Here is a 22,674-nt window from a genome sequence, read left to right as displayed (position 1 = left end):
ATACAGTGTGCCTGGGCCATGATGGAATTTTAAACTAAATTACATGCTAATGTTCTTTCTTTGCTTAAACTTGCAAACTCACCTGATTTGATCTTAGCCTTTAACCAGGTCTTTAGACATTCCTGATGGACAAATCGAAGAGTCCCGCCACACCCGCACGGTTCCAGCAGTGGATTGGTTATGGATCCCCCAGCAATCTGACATATCCGACACTGATCTCCCTCCTCTTCAGAGTCTTCTGCTAGGAGACTGGAGATACAGCAGAGGTTCCATAATTCAAAAACAGTGGTCTGGAGGAATGACCTTCAATAGGGCATGATTGTAATGAATTTGAAAAGTGAAATTTATGGAGTGGGGTAGGGGAGAAGAAAACAAAAGGATTCCTTCTAAATTCCCCTCTCACATGGTGGGTGAGACGGTCCTACGAGACCAGGCTTCCTCAACCTCGGCCCTCCAGATTTTGGGGACTACAATTCCCATCATCCCTGAGCACTGGTCCTGCTAGCTAGGGATCATGGGAGTTGTAGGCCAAAAACATCGGGGGGGGGGCGATGTTGAGGAAGCCTGTACTAGACAGGGTTAAGGAATATCACAGCAACACTTCCAAGGCCGTCTCTAACGTGAGTCCTTCCTATCACTGCCTTGCCCCACCTCTGATCTGCCACACAGGTAGCTCTTTCTGTTTGTGATCTATTGCAATTTAGATTGAAATGTAACTTGCTAGAAAAGCTTAGTACAATACTGTAGGAGTAATATATCTGCCAACAAGCAATTCTATGATTCTATTTAGGCTAGAATATTACAAACATCCATGTATTTTTTTTCTTCTTACCTATGTGAGACCACTGGGAGACATACATAATCAGATGATTTGGAGTAAGGTGTCACTGATGACACTCTAATCTGTATCAAGAAAGGCAGTTCGGGTGCTGGACTGTGACTCACAGCGCCTGCTGTGGCTGAAGAGGCCGGTAACTTGTAACTGCTATCTCCCGCATTGTTTGTGCTGCGCTGGCGGCACCCAAGTGACCTCACCAGGGGGGGAGCTTGGGCAGTGTGTATGAAGGTTTTGGGCTAACCAGATGACAAGACTGATGTGGTCCAAAAGAAAGCTAGTAATTGGCACCAGCTTAGCTGGTGATTCTCTAGCGGTTTGAAATCAACCCTGGAGGCCTACTCCATTCAGTGCTGAATGATAAAGTCCCACAGAACCTGGGCCCCAAATATCTAAAAGAGCTCCTGTATCAATCTGCTCGGTTATTATGACCAGCAAGAGAGGCTTTTCTTACAATTCCAGCACAAAGTGAGGTATGGGCAACAGTGGCCTATGAGAGTGACTTATTGGTAGTGGCCCCCCAGCTGTAGGTATAAGAGGTGCATCTTGTTCTGACACTATAGTCCTTTAATCAGCAACTAAAGATGGACCTCTTAGTTGGGCATTTGCAGAAGGATAGGGCTGCACAGACTGTGCTGTTGGAAGCTTGTCAGCTCCTTCTGTTAAATGCTGTTTTAATCACGATTTTAAACGTTTTATATTTTGATGTTATATTGTCTTATCTATGTAGGTGCCGTGCCCTTGGGCTACTGGTGAATGGCATTTTATAAATGCCGAAAATAAATAAATAGAAACAGACATTATCCCATTCCAAAGTTTCCTGGGTTGAACTCTAGCACTAAGTACAGGTCTTTAACTGCCTCAAAATGGCTTTAGACCAGGCAAAGGACGTCCGTGGCAAATTCCCCTCCGTGTCTTGAGAGTGAAAAAGTACATTTGTCATAACTGCCCCTCCAATTATATACTACTTACCTCTCTTGCAACTTCTTTAGCTTCTCAGGGTCTGTCTCGGGCTTACTAATCTCCTTCATGCTTGGTGAACTGCAAGTGGTTGCACTGCTCACGAAACTGCTCTGATTTCGCAAATCAGATACTGTCAAGAAAATTGGTACTTGATCGGGGAGAGGGCCAGCCATGTGAAGATGTGCTGTGAAGTTTGCCCGGAAAAGAGATGGGTGGGAAGAATCTGTGGATGAGGAGGAGCTGTGGGAATTCAGAAAATTGTCTTCATCGTGAGAAGTGGTGCTTGGGGAAAGGCTGCTTAGACCATTGCTTATACTATCTTCCAGCAGACTACTATCCTCAAAGGTGCTGATTGTAGGTGATGAAGACTGACAACTTTCAGTAGCTGAAAAGGACTCCCTGATTCTTATAGGAGATAGCTGTCTACGGACAGTGAACCTGGGGCTTCCACTCAGCTCTGTGGTTTGCATAGAAGCTGCGGCAACATCCACATTGCTTGTCGTTTCAGTTCTGTTTATAGGTTGTGCTAAGGATCCTGGGATATTAAATGCGGGACGCATAGGAGCCCTCTGAACTGCTGGCCTAGCTGAACTAATGAGTCCAGTGTAACATCTTTGATTGCTCTCAAAACCTTGTCTCTCTCTACCACAGCCATTGTTCCCTGACCAGTCTTCTGTAGAACTTAAATTGCCAATGGTCTCATTGGCTGCTGCACTCCTGGGTCTGCTTTCAGCATGTGGGCTTTTGGAATCCTCACCTTCGTTTCTGTGGGCCTCTTCCGAAAGGTTGTTTTCTTCAAGAGCGTGAGGGTTCCTTTGGTCTCTGGTCTTCCTTTGGCCCGCTGAAGGTTGTTCAGCTGCTGCCTCCACTGCTCCACTGTGTTGCCGTGGTAATCTGTGGGAAAGCTCAGCCCGCCTAATGTCACCCGCAACTCCTATCTCACAGTTCGGCTGCTCGGCCTGTGCGACGGGCATCCCACTGACTCTGTTGTTCGGATCAGGAGGAGGAGACTTGCTGATATCATAGGAAAGAAACTCTTCTTCTATCTCGTTAACGTCTTCAGTGTCATCATTCTCTTCGGTAGAACCTTCCACATTTGCACACAACAGTGCATAAAAATCGTCTTCTCTGGGCCTTATGGGGGTATTTTTAATGGGGGGAAGGTTGGAGTTGCTTGGCTCACTTGATAACAAAGGACCATTAGCAACCTGAACAGTAGAGTCCATCACGGTAGTTGGGGGCTGCTGAGCTGCTGTTAGAACATTTCCTTTTTTGAGATCCCTGTCTAGGCTTTTGCTGTCTATGTTTAGTTTAGAGGTCTGGATTAAGGTCCTCTTTTCTGGAGCTTTCTTCTTAGTCTTGAGAACAGGGCCACTTCTTTGTCCTGTGACATCCTGCGAGTCTGCATTGAGAGCAAGAGTTGCTTTCAGAATTTCTTTGCCAAAACACTTTATTCAATTTTAGTGATGTCCACAAACTGATCACACAAGAGCCACCAGTGGCAAATATATCCCCCAGATCCACCTGGGGATTGCATGGCTCCTCCCCTTAAGCCCCCCACCCCAAACAATTTCTTTAAAAATGGTTATACTGCTCCTTAAATTAATAGATGTGGTATCTGGAAATGGAGTGAGGCTTCCTTTTTGCCTTTTGCCAAATTGGGGCTTCCTGCAAAATGGGAGAGAGAACTATCTTTTCTTTGAATCTCCCTAATGAAAGAAGCGGAGTGCTCTTTGGAGAAGAAGGCTTTTCCAATGATTTATCCAAACCCTGTAAGGCTCATTGGAAAAAGACACCTGTATGGTTTGTTGTTGTTTATAGATTCAGCATAGTCCAATGGACTATGCTTGAAAAAACACAGCTTCAGTTCCCTTCTTCACCATGAACTCACTGTATTGCCTTAAAATAAACCTTTCTGTTTGCCTCTTGCAAAGACATCTGTGTACAGTGTCCTTCTATGTAAGTGGCCTCTTTGGCTATTTCTATCAGCCCATATGGGACCAGCACAAATGGCCGGGCCTGGTGAAATTTTAATTCCTTACCCCTACGGTTATGACTCGTGGGTTCCCACTTAATTTTATTTTGATTTTAAATGTGTTTTGAATTGTATTTTAAACTAATCGTTTGATTTTGTGTTTGTAATGTATTTTGTATATTTGGTGTTAGCCGCCCTGAGCCCAGTCTCGGTCGGGGAGGGCAGGGTATAAATAATAATAATAATAATAGATACAAAACAGTGATGCCTTATTCTTATTAGCTCTGATCCAGAATCAGTATTTTGGGAACTTTACAAAAGGGGGCTGGCAAAGGGGGGGTAGAAGCCTGTTTCATTTGTTTTAGCAGCTTCTAATAGCAGCTGCTTGCCCATTAATGATTTTAAGTATCTGCATATGTGTGTGTTTGTGTATACAGACACACACACGCACACACATGGCAGTGAGAACAAGCTAAGCCTCATTTCTTGTTCTCCTCTCTACATACATGGTAGATCCCCACTGCATGCACGGAGCCTTTCCTTGTCCACAGACGAGGCCTTTGTATCGCTGGCGCTCCATGCACACTTTTCAACCAGCTGAGCTGTGATCTCTCAAACCACTTCAACAAAAGGCCAATATCAAGGTGCAGCAGCTTTGGTGTTCAAACCAAACTCTCCTTTGAATTCAATCTAAACAACTTCAGCTTCAATCAGGGAAGAACTCGCGCACATAATAGTTCCACATATGCCATGAAACAAAGATGGAGCTCTGGACCAGGGGTGCCTTCTATGAACAGGAGGTATAAACTTAATGCAATGCAGAAAAAGAGTTTCTCACCAGCACTCTTGGTAGTCTTTGCTATTCCATGTAGCACTGGTGTTTTCCTCCCTCTTCCTTCCACTCTTTTCATATTCTCAGTGTCTGTGTTTTCCAGAAAACTTCTCTGGTTCAATCGCTGTCTTCTTGATAAAATTGGCTTCTGGAAAGCTGATAAACATTGTTTTATGCAAATATATTTTTTTAAGGAACCTCTGGCTTATGAATCATGGGTCCTTAGAGACTAAGTTGTAAGAGAGTACAATATATATGAGACTGCATAACATTTGCACACGGGACACGGCACAGGGAGTACATGTCTTAGCTTGCACTTTCTATATGTAAAACTTCACTTTCCATGAGTGAATTTGCAAGGACTTAAAACTGTTCTCTTAAACCATCTGTGCTTTCTAAATCCTGGGTTTTTATTTCCTCCCTGCATGGTAATGCTAAAACAGAGGGGCAAGGTGAGTGGGGGCATGTAGAAGAATAGGGCATGTTTCAAAGCTATTCTTTTTTGTTACCTCTTCCCCAAGGTGAGATACTCTTTCTCTAAGGTAAGGGGGTGGAAGGCAGTAGAAGGTAAGGCAGGGGCAGAGTGTGAGCACAACTGAGAAAAGCTTGTTTGAGACAGGCTGTCCACCTCAATTGTTCTAGTTACAGGTAGGTAGCCATGTTGATATGCCATAGTTGAAACAAAATTTAAAAATTCCTTCCAGTAGCACCTTCAAGGTAAAGGGACCCCTGACTATTAGGTCCAGTCGTGACCGACTCTGGGGTTGCGACGCTCATCTCGCTTTATTGGCTGAGGGAGCCGGCTTACATGTGGCCAGCATGACTAAGCCGCTTCTGACGAACCAGAGCAGTGCACGGAAACGCCGTTTACTTTCCCGCCGGAGCGGTACCTATTTATCTACTTGCACTTTGACGTGCTTTCGAACTGCTAGGTTGGCAGAAGCAGGGACCGAGCAGCGGGAGCTCACCCCGTCACGGGGATTCGAACCGCCAAACTTCTGATTGGCAAGTCCTAGGCTCTGTGGTTTAACCCACAGTGCCACCCGCGTCCCAGAATAGCACCTTAAAGACCAACTAAGTTTGTTAGAGACCAACTAAGTTTGTTCTGTCAAACAGCACAGCAGTAAAAATCAATACTGTTCCAGTCTTAAAACAAACAAACTGATCAATCTAAAAGACTTGGGTGGATTTAAAGGCACTAAAAATAAATAAGGCTTGACACCAGGCAATCCTCCCTTGTGAGGGAGTTCTAAAAATTGGACACTGCAATTAAAAGGTCCCATCTCTAGCGATCACCTACCTAACTTCTGGTAGTGATGATGGGGGAGCAGAGAAGAATCCCTGAGGATGAGCATAATACTTAGGCAAGTTCATGTGGCAGAAAGCCATCCCACAGGGGTCTCAAACTGTCTGGGGCAGAAGTTGAAACCAAACTTTGATTTGCGCTTGGAACTCCACTGGGAGGTGGCATACATAAATTTACCACTCCTGGTTCCCAGCTAGCAATCCAATGACCGTGTTTTGAAGTATTTGTTGTTTCTGAACATTCATCAGAAACAACGCCCTGCGTAATGTAGTGCAGCAGTCCATATCAAGCGTCCCCAGGGGATGATTAGCTGTGCCCCAGTTATCTCTGTGCAGGAGAGGTTGCCACCGGTGAAATAGCCTCAGATGATGAAAGGGGCTTTGCATTTAAGGTTTCGCGAAGGAATCCAAAGACGGATCTAACAGCATCTCCTCCTGCAAACCTCCTCCATCAGAGGGAGCTTAACTCTGCCTACAGCAGGTTGAACAAAATCTTCCAGTTCAGATACATCTGTCAGCAAGAGCAGCTCTGTAACATCTGTACTGAGCTGGGTTTGGCTGCCTTATTGGATTTGACTCTTTCGACTCCAATCCTTGCCTGCTCACCTAAAGAAAAAGGTAAAGGCACCCCTGACCATTAGGTCCAGTTGTGGCCGACTCTGGGGTTGCAGCGCTCATCTCGCGTAATTGGCCAAGGGAGCCGGCGTACAGCTTCCGGGTCATGTGGCCAGCATGACTAAGCCGCTTCTGGCAAACCAGAGCAGCGCACGGAAACGCCGTTTACCTTCCTGCCAAAGCGGTACCTATTTATCTACTTGCACTTCGTGCTTTCGAACTGCTAGGTTGGCAGGAGCAGGGACCGAGCAATAGGAGCTCACCCCGTTGCGAGAATTCGAACCGCCGACCTTCTGATCGGCAAGTCCTAGGCTCTGTGGTTTAACCCACAGCGCCACCTGTGTCCCTGCCTGCTCACCTAGAAGCCTTCAAATATCTATGCCCTCTCTAGGACCCCTTGAGCTTGTGAACATCACTGGCTCCAGCTCCACGCATCCGTTTCTTTCAATGAATAGCTGAGAACTTTCTCCATACACACCTGAAAAATCTTTTTTGGGGCCAGGTCCACTTTTTTCTGTTTTTTTGGAGCATGTGCTTGATTTCTGCTTCTGCTTAACAGATGTTTTGTCAATGGCAGGAAATTTAGCTTCTCCTTTGTTCCCAAGAGGCTTAATAGCAGATTTCAGTTCACATCCAGAAGATTCTTCGGAGGAGGTCTGCCAAGGCGAAAATTAGTTAATTTATTAACAGAATCTTCTTTACCAATGCAAAAGCTACATCCCAGTAGAAGAAGCCTCTTATTTAGCCTTCGATGTCTAGGAGCTTATTGTGGCTACTCAGTAGTGAGTAGCACTCTGTACTAGAGATGCCTGAAGAATTTGATTTTTGTGAATTCCAGTGTTGTAAACAAAAATTGCCCTTATGGGGTATCCAAGAGCACATATAGAGTCCTTACATAGGTTCCCTATTGAAATGGATCTAAAATATCAGTTTCCTCCAAGAGCGCCTGGATCTAGTCCACAGCTCAAGAACCTTGCCCCAAAAGGGAGATAAGCAACTGGCCGGTAGTTACTTAGATTTTCTGAGTCCAGGGAAGTTTTCCTGATTTGTTGTTGGACCACACCCTCTGGCAAGGAGGTATCACCACCCTGGTCCAGTCAGCTGTCCCCTGCCTGCTAGTTTTTATCAGCCAAGAGGGGAAAGGGTTGAGAGTGCAAGTATTCACCCTGACCAATCCAAGCACCTTGTCCATATCTTCCAGCCTTACTAACTGAAACTCACCCAACACAACAGGACAAGACAGTGCTCTGGACACCCTTTGAGATTCATCTGCTATAACAGATCCCAGTGGATGCAAGTGATTTTGTCCTCAAAATGATTTGCAAACAAGTCACAGTGAGCTACCACTGGTTCTACCACCTCCTTCGGGCCAGACTGTTAAGGGGCTTCACACTACAGTGGAACCTTGGGTTGCGGACGTAATCCATGACGGAGACCCGTCCACAACTCGCAGCGTTCGTAACCTGCAGTGCCACGTCTGCGCACGCACATGACGCGATTTGGCGCTTTTGTGCATGCACGAGCGGCGAAGTCTGGAAGTAACCCTTTCCGGTATTTCCGGGTTTCCCGTGGTCCACAACCTGAAAACGTGTAACCCAAAGCGTTTGTAACCCGAGGTACCACTGTACCCGGAAAAGCTCTACTGGGTGGCATAGTGAGGATGCAATGAAGCAGAAAAGTATGCCTTCTTTGCTGCCTTCACTGCCACTAGGTGGGCTGGATGATGAACCCTCACCAGTGTTCAATTGCATTCGATCAGATCTTTCCTCCACTCGCATTCAAGCCGAGATAGGCTTGTTTAAGGGTTCACGGTGTGAATAGATTAACTTTTACTCTGCTGTCAGCAGAGGGGTACTGTATTAAATTAGGCAAATGTGAAAAATTAGCCTATTTCATTTTCAAAACTGTACAATGAATGCAGATGTTAAGGAAATGATGAATGCAGATGTTAAGGAAATAATAAAGGCTTTGCAAAGAGCAGATAAAACAGTAGATAGATATGCACATTTGCATGCTGGCGTGTTGGTTCAGAAGGCAAAGAAAAGCTAATTAAGTATATACTAGAGTATTTCTCCAAAAAGTAAACGCTTGATGAAAGCATATGAATAATCACCCAGTCCCCAGGATAAATATAAATGTTATACAGCGCATCTTATTTGTCACAGATACTTACATGGAAAAAAAATTAGATAACAAATTCCTAGCAGCCATATTTTTTTTTCCTATTGAGCTCCTTTTCCTGATATGTTCTTTGTTTAACAACCAGATGGGTTGAGGCAATCCTGAACGCTGGAGTGGCTGGGGGCATTATCAGATTACTCTTCTCTTGTACCTGATTTTTATCTCTGAAATTAACAAATAGCTACCTGTCTATTAGTGGGGACTCTGGAAATCCATGGCCTTTCATAAGTACGCACAGCAGAGATGGACGATATATTTGTCTGTCTCAGTTCTTGTCTGGCATGTTGCTCTCGTTTCTTCTCAGACTGCTCTTTAGTCTGTTCTTGTTTTCTCAGGCAAGCCTAAGAAACAAGCACAACTTTGTCTGAAAAGAGGTTTATGTGAGGGACTTAAAACAGTGCTGGATTTACGTATAAGCTGAACAAGCTATAGCTTAGGGCCCCGCTCTCTTGGGGGCCCCCCAAAAAAATTAAAGGGGAAAAAACCTGGATGTACATTTACAAAATATGAGATAAAAAATAAATAAAATAAAACCTACATACAGCAACAGTGTTTTGTGTTGTGTAGGCTCCTATGATGTAAGTAATGGGCCCTGCCTGCTAGCCTGCTCCCTAAAATATCACTAATTTGCTCTTTTCTATATACAATGGTATGGGACATGGGTGGTGCAGTGGGTTAAACCACAGAGCCTAGGACTTACCGATCAGAAGGTCAGCAGTTCGAATCCCCGCAATGGGGTGAGCTCCCGTTGCACGGTCCCTGCTCCTGCCAACCTAGCAGTTCAAAAGCACGTCAAAGTGCAAGTAGATAAATAGGTACCGCTCCGGCGGGAAGGTAAACGGCATTTTCATGCGCTGCTCTGGTTCGCCAGAAGCGGCTTAGTCATGCTGGCCACATGACCCAGAAGCTGTACGCCGGCTTCTTCGGCCAATAAAGCGAGATGAGCGTCGCAACCCCAGAGTCGGCAACAATTGGAGCTAATGGTCAGGGGTCCCTTTACCTTTACCTTTACATACAGTGGTACCTTGGTTCTCAGACTTAATCTGTTCCAATAGTCTGTTCCAAAAGCAAAGGACAACTGGGCATATAAAGGGCCCCATTACTTTCAGGAGCTAAGGGCCTCATCAAACCTAAATCCGGCCCTGGACTTAAATGATGGTGCACCTGATGAAGTTAGCCTCATCCCTCGTAGCTTTGTGTTTACGTTCTTCATGAAAAAAGGCAACACGGTGGATAAACGGCCCTACCTGATACTCTGAATCCATCTTGTGCTGCATCTCTCTCAGGTACTGAGCATCACTGATAAACTTCTGTCTTTCTTTTGCTTCGTACATGGCAGTACTTCAGGAAAACCTACAGATAAAACAGACTGTCAGAAAGCAGGTGTTGATCTTAGGGCATTCTCTCCCCTTCATAGTCAACATCTGATTACGATGGGATGCAAAAGCAGCTCCCAAACCAGTAAGCTGATGTTATCCTTTAAACTTTTGGAAGTTAGCCACCAGATTCCAATTTAAACCAGAAAGGAAGCCCAACCTAAAATATAGCAATATTGCTAGGGTGTTTAATGGTATTTTAAGGCTTAGAGATGGAGCGCAAATCAAAACCCATTTAAAAGAAAAATGTGAGCTTGCAGTCTTTCACAGATGCATACACACACTAAAGCACAAAGCAGGGAACGCACAAGCACATTACTGCCTTATCTGAAAATAATAATCTTGTTTTTGAAAGAAGTTACAAGGTGCATAATTACAGGATTCAGGTCAGTTCCGGGAATCAGCTCTGGCCTGTAAATACACAAGCTACAACTTGAGGCCAAAAGACTCAGTAGACACAACCTACAGCATATATATATATATATGGGTGACCTTAAAAAAACCCTGTGATTTCCTGAGCCAATATTTAGCTGGTTCCCAATGGGCAGTAAAATCAATTATCTCTAGATCTAAACTTTCATTAATATGTTGATGTCAGGTTAGCAAAGGGCCAAACTTAATTTCCTAAATAAGATTGCAAGTCTCATGGCTGTCTGGGCTAACACTTTAAGGAACGGGGTGAACTATCAAGATTAGGGGAGGGGAACCTTTTTTCTCTTGAGGGCCACATTCCCATGGGGAGAATCTATCCCTTGCATTCAGGCTGGTGGTGGGTGGGGCTGGAGCCAAAAGTGGGCAGGATAGGCCTTTGCTCTCTGTTTCTGCTACCCCTCCACCCCCTTTGTCTCTGCCACTCCCCTTTCCCTTTCTCTGATGCCAACATGAAATGAGGCCTTCTTCTTGGGAAAAAAGCAATGACAAACCTAGACAGCATCTCAAAAAGCAGAGACATCACCTTGCCAACAAAGGTCTCTATAGTTAAAGCTATGGTTTTCCCAGTAGTGATGTATGGAAGTGAGAGCTGGACCATAAAGAAGGCTGATCGCCAAAGAATTGATGCTTTTGAATTATGGTGCTGGAGGAGACTCTTGAGAGTCCCAGATATGCAAGAAGATCAAACCTATCCATTCTGAAGGAAATCAGCCCTGAGTGCTCACTGGAAGGACAGATCCTGAAGCTGAGGCTCCAATCCTTTGGCCACCTCATGAGAAGAGAAGACTCCCTGGAAAAGAACCTGATGTTGGGAAAGATGGAGGGCACAAGGAGAAGGGGACGACAGAGGACGAGATGGTTGGACAGTGTTCTCGAAGCTACCAGCATGAGTTTGACCAAACTGCAGGAGGCAGTGGAAGACAGGAGTGCCTGACATGCTCTGGTCCATGGGGTCATGAAGAGTCAGACACGACTAAACAACAACAAACTCTAGACTGCCCACCAGTGATCCAGATAAAGTGTTTTTAATGTGGCATTTTAAATTGTTGTAATTTGCCTTGCGATCTTAGGGTGAACAGCGGGTAATAAATTAATAATGGTGGTGGTGGTGGTGGTGGTGATAATTAATAATAAATGGAGGGTGACTATCAATTTTAAAAGGCAAAATACATTTAGCAAATACTTAGCAAAGATCACCCAGAGTGATATCCCAGACAACAGAAGGAAGGTAGTTTGATTGACTCCGTATTCTCTAGGGCATCATTTTGAAAACAGGTAAGGTCGAAAAGGATGCTGCTGTTTGGCTCCAAGCAGAACAAACCTTATTTCTTACAATTAAAGTTTGTTGTTTTTAATATAAAGAAAAATAAATTATTATCTATACTGTGACATGGGTAGATGCATAAATTATACTATTTAATACAGTGCTTTTTTTCTTAAAACATTTTTTAGGGGTACTCTCATTTTCCTACTCATATTGAAATACTGCCCCTCAATAGGGCCAAACTTAGATTCACAAAATGTTTAGGGGGATGCGTACCCCTGCGTACCCCCCCCCCCCCGCCGAAAAAAGCACTGATTTAATGTATCTATCTATGTCAGAGCGTAGAAGTATTAAGAGTAACACAATTAATATAAAACTACTTCTATTCAATTCTGCCAAATAATTTATACATCTTGTAATTTATCCTCACAGCAAATGCAATGCGGGCAGAGAGAAAGAAATTCTGATTTTTTATTTATTAAAACAATGTAGACTGCCTCCCATTTAAGGAACCCTGAAGCAGTTCACCCAATAAAATTCCAACGCTAAAATGATAAAGATATATAAAAATCAAATAAAGATAAAAATACACAATCTAGCTAAATAAAATCGGCATCAAACCATAAGCAATGTCAAGGACATGCACAATATGTGTTCTTAGCATTCTTTAGCATCCTATTCTGGATGCTTCCCGTGTAGCAGTGGGAAGAGGGTATTCTAAAAAGAAGGGCTATATCTGTTGCATCTGTGTCACTGCTTACAGAGAAGGCCTGTTTCTAAATCAGGCTAATATACCATTTATAAGAGAGTGAACACAAAAAGTCATTTCGTCCTAGGGACTTGCCATTTACTTGCCAATGACCATGGCTGTGATATCCCTTGAATGGTATCAGCAACTATAACACCACCAACATTGTTCATTACACAACGGTTATGCGGCAATTTTTAGCGAAGCCTTTAAGTCTCAATAATACCGCATGAGAACAACTTCCAGACACTGGCACCAAGCTAGAGCAAGAATGCTCTCAACTGAATCATCTGTTTACTTAGGAACTTTTTCACAATATCACAAGCCTTGAATTCCTGGCTTTAGGTAATCTGTGGTGTTTGCAGGGATCCCCATGGTTCATTGCTAGTCTTAGACTTGTTCAGCTTCAGCTCATTTCTACTGCTTCCTGGCAGCTTTTCCAAGCTGGACACTCTTCATTCCCTAGATTATCAAATTATCGTTTTGTTGGGTTCCTGGACACATTGGGGTTAAAGGTGGTGAATGAGTTGCCCAGGCTGCCTGGATGGCAATTTATCTTGCCACCAAGCGGGTGGCGCTGTGGGTTAAACCATAGAACCTAGGACTTGCCGATCAGAAAGTCAGTGGTTCGAATCCCCGCGATGGGGTGAGCTCCCGTTGCTCGGTCCCTGCTCCTGCCAACCTAGCAGTTCCAAAGCACACCAAAGCGCAAGTAGATAAATAGGTACCGCTCTGGCGGGAAGGTAAACGCCGTTTCCGTGCGCTGCTCTGGTTCACCAGAAGCGGCTTAGTCATGCTGGCCACATGACCCGGAAGCTGGTCAGGAGTCCCTCTACCTTTACCTACCAAGCATATAGGGATCACGCTGAGCAATTTTTACCAACATTTTCAAATCTAAACTGATGGCATAGCAGTAAATCTGTGGGAAAGCCAGAACGTCCATAAATTAACTGTGTTCTTAAAGCAATATTTGGATCGTGGCCACAGAGGTCAGTTGTCCTAGTTCAGCTACTTATTTGACATGCAATCCATATTCACCAGCAACTGAAGGGGGAAGCCTTACCAGAATGTAAAGTTTGGCCAACTTTTCTGCAGTCCCAGGTCCCTGGTAATTGTCCCTAATAGGGCTTTTTATGTGGTAGCCCCAGATTGTGGAACTCCCAAGTTTTGTTCACCAGGCACCTGCCTTATTATTTTTTAAGGCGCCTTGCAAAATCTACCCTCTTCTCTCTAGCATGGATTGGCAACAAGAAGTCTCAGGATCAAAACTGGGTCTGAAACCATTCTGAAATGGATCCACATTATTAGTTTCATTTAAAAGTGTATTCGGTTCATCAGCCACCATCAATCTGAATACTATGCCCACCCCCAGGCATATTTGAAACTGCCGTATGATTAACTAGGTCAGTAGGGTTTTCTAAAATGTGTTTGCCTCTGTCAAAGAAGGGGAAAGACCTCCTCTGACAAAGATGCTCTTTCTACCATGCTAATAAGGCTAGCCAATGTCCAATGACTTACTATTCATTAGCCAACAAGGGCAAGAGTCAAGAGGGCGTATTATGGCTCAGACTTCTTCAAACACTTGTCTGCCTAAGAAGATAAAAAGCAGACCTTCCTGTATGTTTCATAATCCCTGCCCTAAGTTTGAACTGACATAGCTCAGGCTAAGTGACTGGAAGTGCTGAAAATACAGCCATACTGTGACAAGGCCTTTGAGACCAAAGAACAAATATCAAATTGCATCCATAAATGACAGCTGATGAATGCTAAGGTAAATCCATGTCTGGTATAATTAACTCTTTATTTTGTTGGTAAAAAGGGTGGCTATTTAGTAAATAATAGAAAAACATACAGGGATATAGAAGTAATGATTTTGGTTACTTTTTGTTGTTAGGTGTACTAATGTAATATAATGTGCTGAAGGTATTATTTCCTAGTTTTTACTTAACTTTAATTAACATTAACACATATTTGTAAGGTCTTTGCTTATTTAAAATGAAACACAGTGAAAAATGAAAAATGAAACCCTGTCTGGCATTATTTTGAAATGAAACATTCAGATTGACAAAGAGTTCAGAACTAAAATAACTGCCATGTCTGAGACTCCTGTTTAGGTAAAGTGATCTTAAGATATTCCTTTATTAACGGAAACTCAAACGATTAGGTATTATAAAATGTACTTTTGTGTACATGACCCAGTAAACAAAAATACACGTGAAAGCAGGTATCTCCACATAGAACTGGAACAAAAACTTAATAGCACATGTACAATCCTATGACTTTACTCCTTGAGTTACCCATGTAGTATTCCATGGGATTCCATATGGTAACCTATGAACAATTGCAGGGCAATCCTATATATGCTACTCATATGTAAGTTCCAGAGTTCAACGATGCTCATTCCCAAGAAAGTGGATATAGTATTGCAGCAGTTAGTCACTGTTTCTCGGTGACATACAACCTTCTGCTGATCTCATGCTTCTCTAACTCAGAGCCACAATGCTGTGATACTAAGATAATTTAGAAATGAAAAATGTTTAACCAAAAATATTTCCTCCACTTCAAGCAACTATGGAAAAGGAAACCATCGATCCATTCTCCTGCGCCTTAGTTCAGTTCCACGCAATAAGGGTCATAGTTTGTTAATGGGTGCTGGAACCTCTGCAACTCGTTAATTGTTCCAATTTGCTTTTCTGTGCTCCTTAATCCAGTGGTTTTCAACCAGTGCGCCGTGGCACCCTGTGGTGCCTGGAATGAGGGTCAGGGGTGCTGAGGGCACCACTGTCCTCTGTCTCTCTTATTTTCCCTTCCTCCTCTGATACCCTCTCGCATCTCTGACTCCCAAAGGCTTGCACAGCTGTTTTTTGCAGCAGCCCTAGCTACAAGCTTCCCAGGCGCATGGTGCCTCAGGGGCTGGCCAGGGGTTGTTTCCCCAGGCCCCTGTGGGGCAGAGTGAAGAGGCACCTTTATTTGGGGCAGGGGGTGCAGCTCAGAGACCAGGGGCAGCAGCTGTGGCTGCCCAGAGGACTCCCAAGGAGAGGGGAGAGGAGAGGAGGTTGAGGGAACACTCTACAAGGGAGGGTTCGAAAAGGGGTGAGGGGCTGCCAGCTCTGCAGGCAAGGGGTGACATAACTGGGCTCCTGAGCCCCACAGGGGTGCCAAAGGAAGAATTTAATTGGTCAAGGGAGCCGTGGACCCAAAATGGTTGAAAACCTCTGCCTTACTCTAAAGCACTCACGCTCAGGATCACTGCAGCTGCTGTTGCCCTCTCATTGCGGCGCTCTACTGTGCAGAATTGGTTCTCTGGAGGCAGGTTTGCCACACTATGTACAACAAAAGGAAAGGGAGGAGGGAGAAGGAAAGGGAAACAGAGAGGGGAGGAAAGGGCATGGGAAAAAAACGAAAGACGATTAAATAAGAGAGAAGGCAGATAGGGCGTTTAAGTCAACCAGGTACTATGGTTCTCTGAAGTCTAAACATTCTGTTTCCCTTGGCTCTTCCAGTGACTTAACAATATTCCAAGAACTATGACATGTCACAGGTGGAAACAACTCCCCTAACAGATATTTCTGTCCAGAGTTACTAAACTGAGCAAGATGCTCAATAAACACTGCTATAAGTTGGCCCTAGAGATTACGGCAATGAATAATGCCATGAGAAAAAGACATACATTTTGCATCATAAAAATGTGACTATAACATGCAGGATAAGCACACCAAGAACTAGATAAAATACAAGTTTATAAAGTTTGGAAATTGAGAATATTTGGATAGCATATCTTGAGCCCAAGGAATTTAATTATCATGGGTGCTATCCATTTGGTAAGTCAATGCTGGCTCAATTAATACAAGTTTGTAGATACAGCATAGTTCACCCCTGGTTGCTGTATTGAAAGGTAATTGCCAGAGTTGTCACTAAATTAGTTGCAAAACCACTTTCAATGAGATAGAAATAACTCAGAAGAAGAAAATGAGATTTTAACAAGAACTTTACTAGTACAGAAAGACATTCTGGCAGCCATGGGTAGCAGAATTTATGGTACAGTGGAGAGGATTTGGGGTCACTAAGTTTGCCAAAGAAGCAGAAGATGCAAGTCTCTCTTTTAACCCTGCATACAACTGAGGCTGGGAGGGAAGAGGAGCTTGGATAGACTGAGCGATGCTTCTAGAGTGGCGCTTATTATGGAACCAGCGCTGTTCATGAACACCTAACCCCCCCTCCCCTTTAACCAACTTTCACCTTTCCCAAGGAAAACCTGGTTTGTTAAAAAGCTGTTGCGAGCTACCCTTTTGCAACATCTCCGGGACCCATTTGTGATATGAAACATCCTAAGTGGGGACACCTAGGCATATTAGGAGAAGAACCGCTGATTGTGCTCATATTTTACAGAACAGAGTTGCGGGGAGAGCCTGGGGTAGGGAGGAAGAGGGTGTCCAAGCTGCTTAGAAGATGGGAAGGCGACTCCGTCCTGTGCCCCCCCCCAAAAAAAATAATTGGGAAGGGGATTGAGTTTCCCTCACATATATAAAAATGGCTGCGTAAAAAACATTTTATATAATATAGGGGAACTGTGTAATTTGGACCAGAGGCTGCTCCCCAGCAGGGTGTATCGTGTGTGTGTGTGTGTGTGTGTGTGCGCGCACACGCCTGTGTCTTTTTCTGTGTGTGCCTGTGTCTGTTTGTGTGTGTGTGTGCCTGTCTGTGAGTGTGTGTTTAATAATAATAATAATTTTTTATTTATACCCCACCCTCCCCAGCCAAGGCCAGGCTCAGAGCGGCTTACAAGCAATAATAAAAACAAGATGAATGATTACAACTTAAAAACAAAAATAAAATACAACATTAAAATAATGGAACATTAAAATATTAAAATGTAGCCTCATCGCAGGAGAAGGAAAAGAAAAAAGAAAGAGAGGGAGGGAATCAAATTGGCTCCAAGCCAAAGGCCAGGCGGAACAACTCTGTCTTACAGGCCCTGCGGAAAGAAATCAGATCCTGCAGGGCCCTGATCTCATGAGGCAGAGCGTTCCACCTGAGTTGAAAAGGCCCTGGCTCTGGTTGAAGCCAATCTAACTTCCTTAGGGCCTGGGACCACTAGGGTGTTGCTATTTATGGACCTTGAGGCTCTCCGTGGGGCATACCAGGAGAGGCGGTCCCTGAGGTACGAGGGTCCTAGGCCGTGAAGGGCTTTAAAGGTCAAAAGCAGCACCTTAAATCTGACCCTGGACTCCACCGGGAGCCGGTGCAGCTGGAAAAGCACTGGGTGAATATGCTCCCATGGCAGAGACCCCGTGAGGAGCCTCGCTGCAGCATTCTGCACCCGCTGGAGTTTCTGGGACAGCTTCAAGGGCAGCCCCGCGTAGAGTGAATTACAGTAGTCAAGCCTGGAGGTGACCGTTGCATGGATCACTGTGGCCAGGGCGGGGCGGGAAAGGTAAGGGACCAACTGCTTGATGCAGCGAAGGTGGAAAAATGTCGCCTTGGCTGTTGCTGTAACTTGCGCCTCCATGGAAAGGGAGGCGTCAAGGATTACACCCAAACTCTTAACGGAAGGCAATGGCACTAATTGTTTGTGCGTGTCTGTATCCGTCTGTGTCTTTATGTGTGTGTGCGTCTGTGTGTGTGTGTGTGTGCCTGTCTGTGAGTGTGTGTCCGTGTCCATCTGTGTCTTTATGTGTGTGTGTGTGCCTGTGTGTTTCTATGTGTGTGCGTCTGTGTGTGTCTGCGTGTGCCTGTCTGTGAGTGTGTGTCTGTGTCCATCTGTGTCTTTGTGTGTGTGTGTGTGTGTGTGCGCGCCTGTCTGTGTCTTTATGTGTGTGTGTGCCTGTGTCTGTTTCTGTGTGTGCGCGTCTGTGTGTGTCTGTGTGTGTGTGTGTGTGCCTGTCTGTGTCTGTGTCCATCTGTGTCTTTATGTGTGTGTGTGTGTGTGTGTGTGTGTGTGCCTGTGTGTCTGTGTGTGCCTGTCTGTGAGAGTGTGTGTGTGCGCGCCTGTGTGTTTCTGTGTGTGTGTGTCTATGTGTGCCTGTCTGTGAGTGTGTGTCTGTGTCCGTCTTTGTGTGTGCACACGCGCGCGCCTGTTTGTGTCTTTGTGTGTGTGTGTGTCTGTGTCTGTTTCTATATGTGTGTGTGTGTGTGTGCCTGTTTGTGTCTTTATGTGTGTGTCTGTTTCTATGTGTGTGTGCCTGTGTCTGTTTGTGTGTGTGTCTCTCTCTCTCTCTCTCTCTCTCTCTCTGTGGTGCACCTGCTTGTGCCCACCTGTGCCTGGCTCTTCTTCCCTCTGCAAAAAGGGGAGCCACCACCAACAGGGCCGTGGGGAGAAGAGACCTCCCCCTCAGCCGCCTCCCCACAGGAGGAAGAGGTCGGTGTAAACCCGGGCGCCCCGCCCCCTTCTCCCCGCGTGGGGGGGGGGGAAACAGCCCTTCACTTCAGGTGGGCGTCGCGGGGGGGGGGAGGCACAGTCAGTGTCTCCAATAGACGGGAATGGGGACGAAGATTTCCCGGCGTTCGCCCCGCAAACGGGCTGACGAAGGGGCGCTTGGAATTAATGTGGGGGTGTCGGTCAACCCCCCCCCCGCCCCACCCCAAGGGAGCCCCTCCCTCTCCCCCCCCCTCACCTTTCCTTTCCCCCGCTGCCTCCCTCCCTCACGTGCGCTCGCGCTCTCCTCCCTCCCAAAGCGCCGGCGGGCAGCGTCCCTCCCGTTTCCCTAGCAACCCCCACGGTTCCGGTTGAGAGGGGGCGGGGAGGAGTGCGCGCGCGCACGCAGGCGCGCTCCATCCCGGCGTCAATACGTGAAAGCAGCACAGAGAGCTAGGAAAAACAAGAGAGCGGCGAGTCTGTCTGATAGGACTGCCGAGTTCACGTGGCATAAACATGATTCTTATTCTTTTTTTTTAAAAAAAATGATATTTTATTGAAAATTTTTAACAAAGAAAACAAAAAGTTACAATATAGTAAAAAAAGAAACACAAGAAAAATACAAAAACCGAGATTTAACATAAAAAATAAAAATAAAAAAATAAAAATCCCTCATGATTCTTATTCTTATTCAGGTCTCCCACGTGAAAACTGCCCTAAGTATAATGCTCTTACCATTATGACATGTACCTGGGAAGAAATCCTCGCTGAACTCTGTGGGACGATATTTCTAGTTTTATAGTTTTTGGCTTTGGTGTGATGGGGCAGCGGTGTGTCTGTCTGAAAACAATGTTTATTATTTCTTGGTCTGTGGTATATTCATATACCGCCCTTCATCTGTGCACCATAAAGGTAAAGGGACCCCTGACCATTAAGTCCAGTCGTGGCCGACTCTGGGGTTGCGGCGCTCATCTCGCTTTCTTGGCCGAGGGAGCCAGCGTACATGTGGCCAGCATGACTAAGCCACTTATGGTGAACCAGAGCAGCGCACGGAAACGCTATTTACCTTCCCGCTGGAGCGGTACCTATTTATCTACTTGCACTTTGACGTGCTTTTGAACTGCTAGGTGGGCAGGAGCTGGGACAGAGCAATGGGAGCTCACCCCGTCGTGAGGATTCAAACTGCCAACCTTCTGATCGGCAAGTCCTAGGTTCTGTGGTTTAACCCACAGTTCCACCTGCATCCCTTCTGTGCACCATAGAGCAGTCTAAAGAATAAAAACACAAAATACAGAAACAAACAGTAACTCCAGAATCCACCAGAGTGAGAGAGAGAGAGCTTAAAAGGCCATAGATTGTGTAATTAGCCAAAGGGCTTGGGAGAAGAGGGATCTTTTCGCCCAGCACTTAAAGATATGTAATCAAGGCACCAGGTGAGCATCCCTGGGGAGAACACCCCACAAGCAGGGAGCCACTACAGAAAAGGCCCTGCTCCTGTGTTGCCACCCTCTGACTCTCTCCCGGAGGGGGCACGGTGTCTCAGTGTCTTCATTATGTAAACTACTAATCTGTCAACATAATATTATATTATACCTTGTAATTGTCGTTCACATCTGTTGGTCTTGAGAGACAGTGGGAGCAAGTGCGCCATTGGGGGTGAAGTCAAACCATTGGAGAGTTACAGCGCCTGCTGTGGCTGTAGAGACCGATAAGGGAGAGACATGTTTTCTTGCAGCTGGGGCAGAGGAAGGCGTCCGGTTGCGCTGATGCAGGTGTAATGTGGCGTTTCTCTCTTGGTGTTCCTCCCAGTTGTCATGTCTCCTCAGTTCACTGCTGTGAGTACACAACCTGATTGTTTCCAGGCAATGCAGTGGTCATCTGCAAGGGATTTCCACACAGCAGGGTTGATGTTGCCAGCCTTCATGTCATGTTTATAGAAAACTTTGTAATGCAGTGTCCATATATTATATATACACTGTTGGCATTGTTGCAGGAATGACATAATCCTGGGCATCCTGGTAGATGGATGCTAGACGAATAATCGTCACCTGTTGATAGCGGATCATTCAAAATTAGATAGCACTCCTATCCTAGACAAATAAGTGTGATTGTTTGGCCAAGAGCACCAGGAACTTGTAAATATTACTACAGTATTGTCTTACTTGATGGGTGTAAAGTGGAGCTCAGGGAAGGGTAGGGGGCAAGCCCTTGTACTCAGGTTACTGCCACATAGCCCTCCCCTTGTGTGATGTAACTATGATGTAGTTGTGATGTTGGTTTATAGGTGTTACTGGTAATTTTGGAAACTGATAGAAGTTTGAACCCTCCTTTGTTCTGGATTTCTTCCTGCTTCTCCCATGTGGTGGGTGGAAGTGCTGTTGCAGCAGTCTTGTTGAATAAAGATCAAGCCTACTGGCTGCTGTTTTGCTCCTATATTCTTGGCTAGCGTCTTTGTTTGTAATCCAAAGTGAGCCCAAGGATTTTCCTACAACAGCATCCCTCTGTCTAAAAATACAGTGGAGTACACCTCCAGGGGTGAAGTCGAACCATTGTGTTAGCAGTACCAAAGTGGCGTCCTTGGGCGCCAGCCTGGGCAGTGCGTATGGAGGTCCTGGGCTCCCCAGGCGACAAGACCCCACTCACGGCCTCACCAATGTGGTTCAAAGGACAGCAGAGCAATACATTTGGCACCAGCTTGGCTGAAGGAGTTGACAAAAGGTGAAATATACTCGGAGTTGAGAGTGTATTTCATGCTCTTTATTCAGCTCATAGTGGTGAGGAGGAATGAATGTTCCCCCAAAGTATCTGCTTTATATACATTATTTACACAATGGGTTGCCTGTGATTGGCTAATTCCGGGATTCTCCTGTAGGCCAATCAGGTTGTGTATTCACTTCCATCTGGAGCTGGATTGGGTGGCTCCTGCGGACCAATCATACTGCTGCATTGTTCTAGGACCAATCAGACTGCTGCATTCTGAATCCTATTGTTCTAGGACCAATCGGACTGCTGCATTTTGGATCCTATTCAACTCAGTACATAACAGAAGGAGACGTACAAGGTGCCATGCAAGTGTCTTAGAGACTCCACTCTGGATTTGTGTAGCGTTTGCTCTTTAGCCTTTTTTTTTCTGACAGAGATATCCCTCCAAGGCATTGGAGGTTTAGGATATGAGTTTTGGGTGTTAGGGGAGGTGTAACACCTCTGAAGGGGGACACATCACGCTCCTTTTGCGGTAGTTTGTCCCCCTTTGTTCCCCACCCTGCACTCAGCTCTCACCTGTCAGCATATATATTTCAAAAAGTAAAAACCAGGACACCTTGAAAGTTATTGAGTTTTTTTGAAGGAATGCCGAAAACCCTGATTTTTCAATTTACTTCCCTAAAATCCAGGACAAAGCACTGCCTTTCAGAAATTTCCCCCGGAATTCAATTCCGCCTTTGAAATCCTGGTAATGAATGGCAGCCCTAGCATACAACAGTAGCCAAACCCCCAAAAAGGGCTTTGACAAATGACTAATAAGTTGATAAATGTCCTTCAGATGACAAGTAAGAATAAATAAAATAAATAAGTATTTAACGGTATTATTATTTTTTTTGTGTGTGTGTGTATTTGCTGCAAGTTGCATGAAGACCTTCAGGTGACAAGTGACTAATAACCTTAATAAGTAAATAAAAACTTGATGGTATTTTGTGTGTGCGTGTGTTTGTGTGAATTTCCTGCAAGTCGCACAGAGACTTTGAGAAGATGAGCAACCAATAAGTTTAATAAATAAGTAACTAAAGCAAAATAT

The 22,674-nt window shown here is 45.1% G+C and overlaps 1 protein-coding gene across 5 annotated transcripts in view; it reads right to left on the bottom strand.

The window, feature by feature from the left end:
- Nucleotides 1-19,267, bottom strand: part of MARCHF10 (membrane associated ring-CH-type finger 10) — a 31,210-nt gene extending 11,943 nt beyond the window's left edge. Inside the window, exons 1-8 of one of the 5 annotated variants that reach the window (XM_081837775.1) lie at nt 19,141-19,267; nt 15,751-15,849; nt 9,954-10,059; nt 8,892-9,047; nt 7,004-7,181; nt 4,612-4,761; nt 1,808-3,200; nt 83-249 (exon numbers count right to left, since the gene is read on the bottom strand). In XM_081837775.1, coding sequence (XP_081693901.1) covers nt 83-249; nt 1,808-3,200; nt 4,612-4,761; nt 7,004-7,181; nt 8,892-9,047; nt 9,954-10,040 — 2,131 coding nt within the window. In that variant the 5' untranslated portion in view covers nt 10,041-10,059; nt 15,751-15,849; nt 19,141-19,267. Of the gene's footprint in view, nt 1-82; nt 250-1,807; nt 3,201-4,611; nt 4,762-7,003; nt 7,182-8,891; nt 9,048-9,953; nt 10,060-15,750; nt 15,997-18,781; nt 18,890-19,140 lie in introns of those variants that run through there. The other 4 variants (XM_081837772.1, XM_081837774.1, XM_081837776.1 and 1 more) reach the window with 4 other exon arrangements.
- Between the last annotated feature and the right edge of the window lie 3,407 nt (nt 19,268-22,674).

This window comes from Podarcis erhardii (assembly GCF_964252035.2).
Source record: "Podarcis erhardii genome assembly, chromosome: 13".
NCBI classification, from domain to species: domain Eukaryota; kingdom Metazoa; phylum Chordata; class Lepidosauria; order Squamata; family Lacertidae; genus Podarcis; species Podarcis erhardii.
Note: the sequence above shows the minus strand (reverse complement) of the source record. Positions and strands in the feature narration are given on the sequence as shown.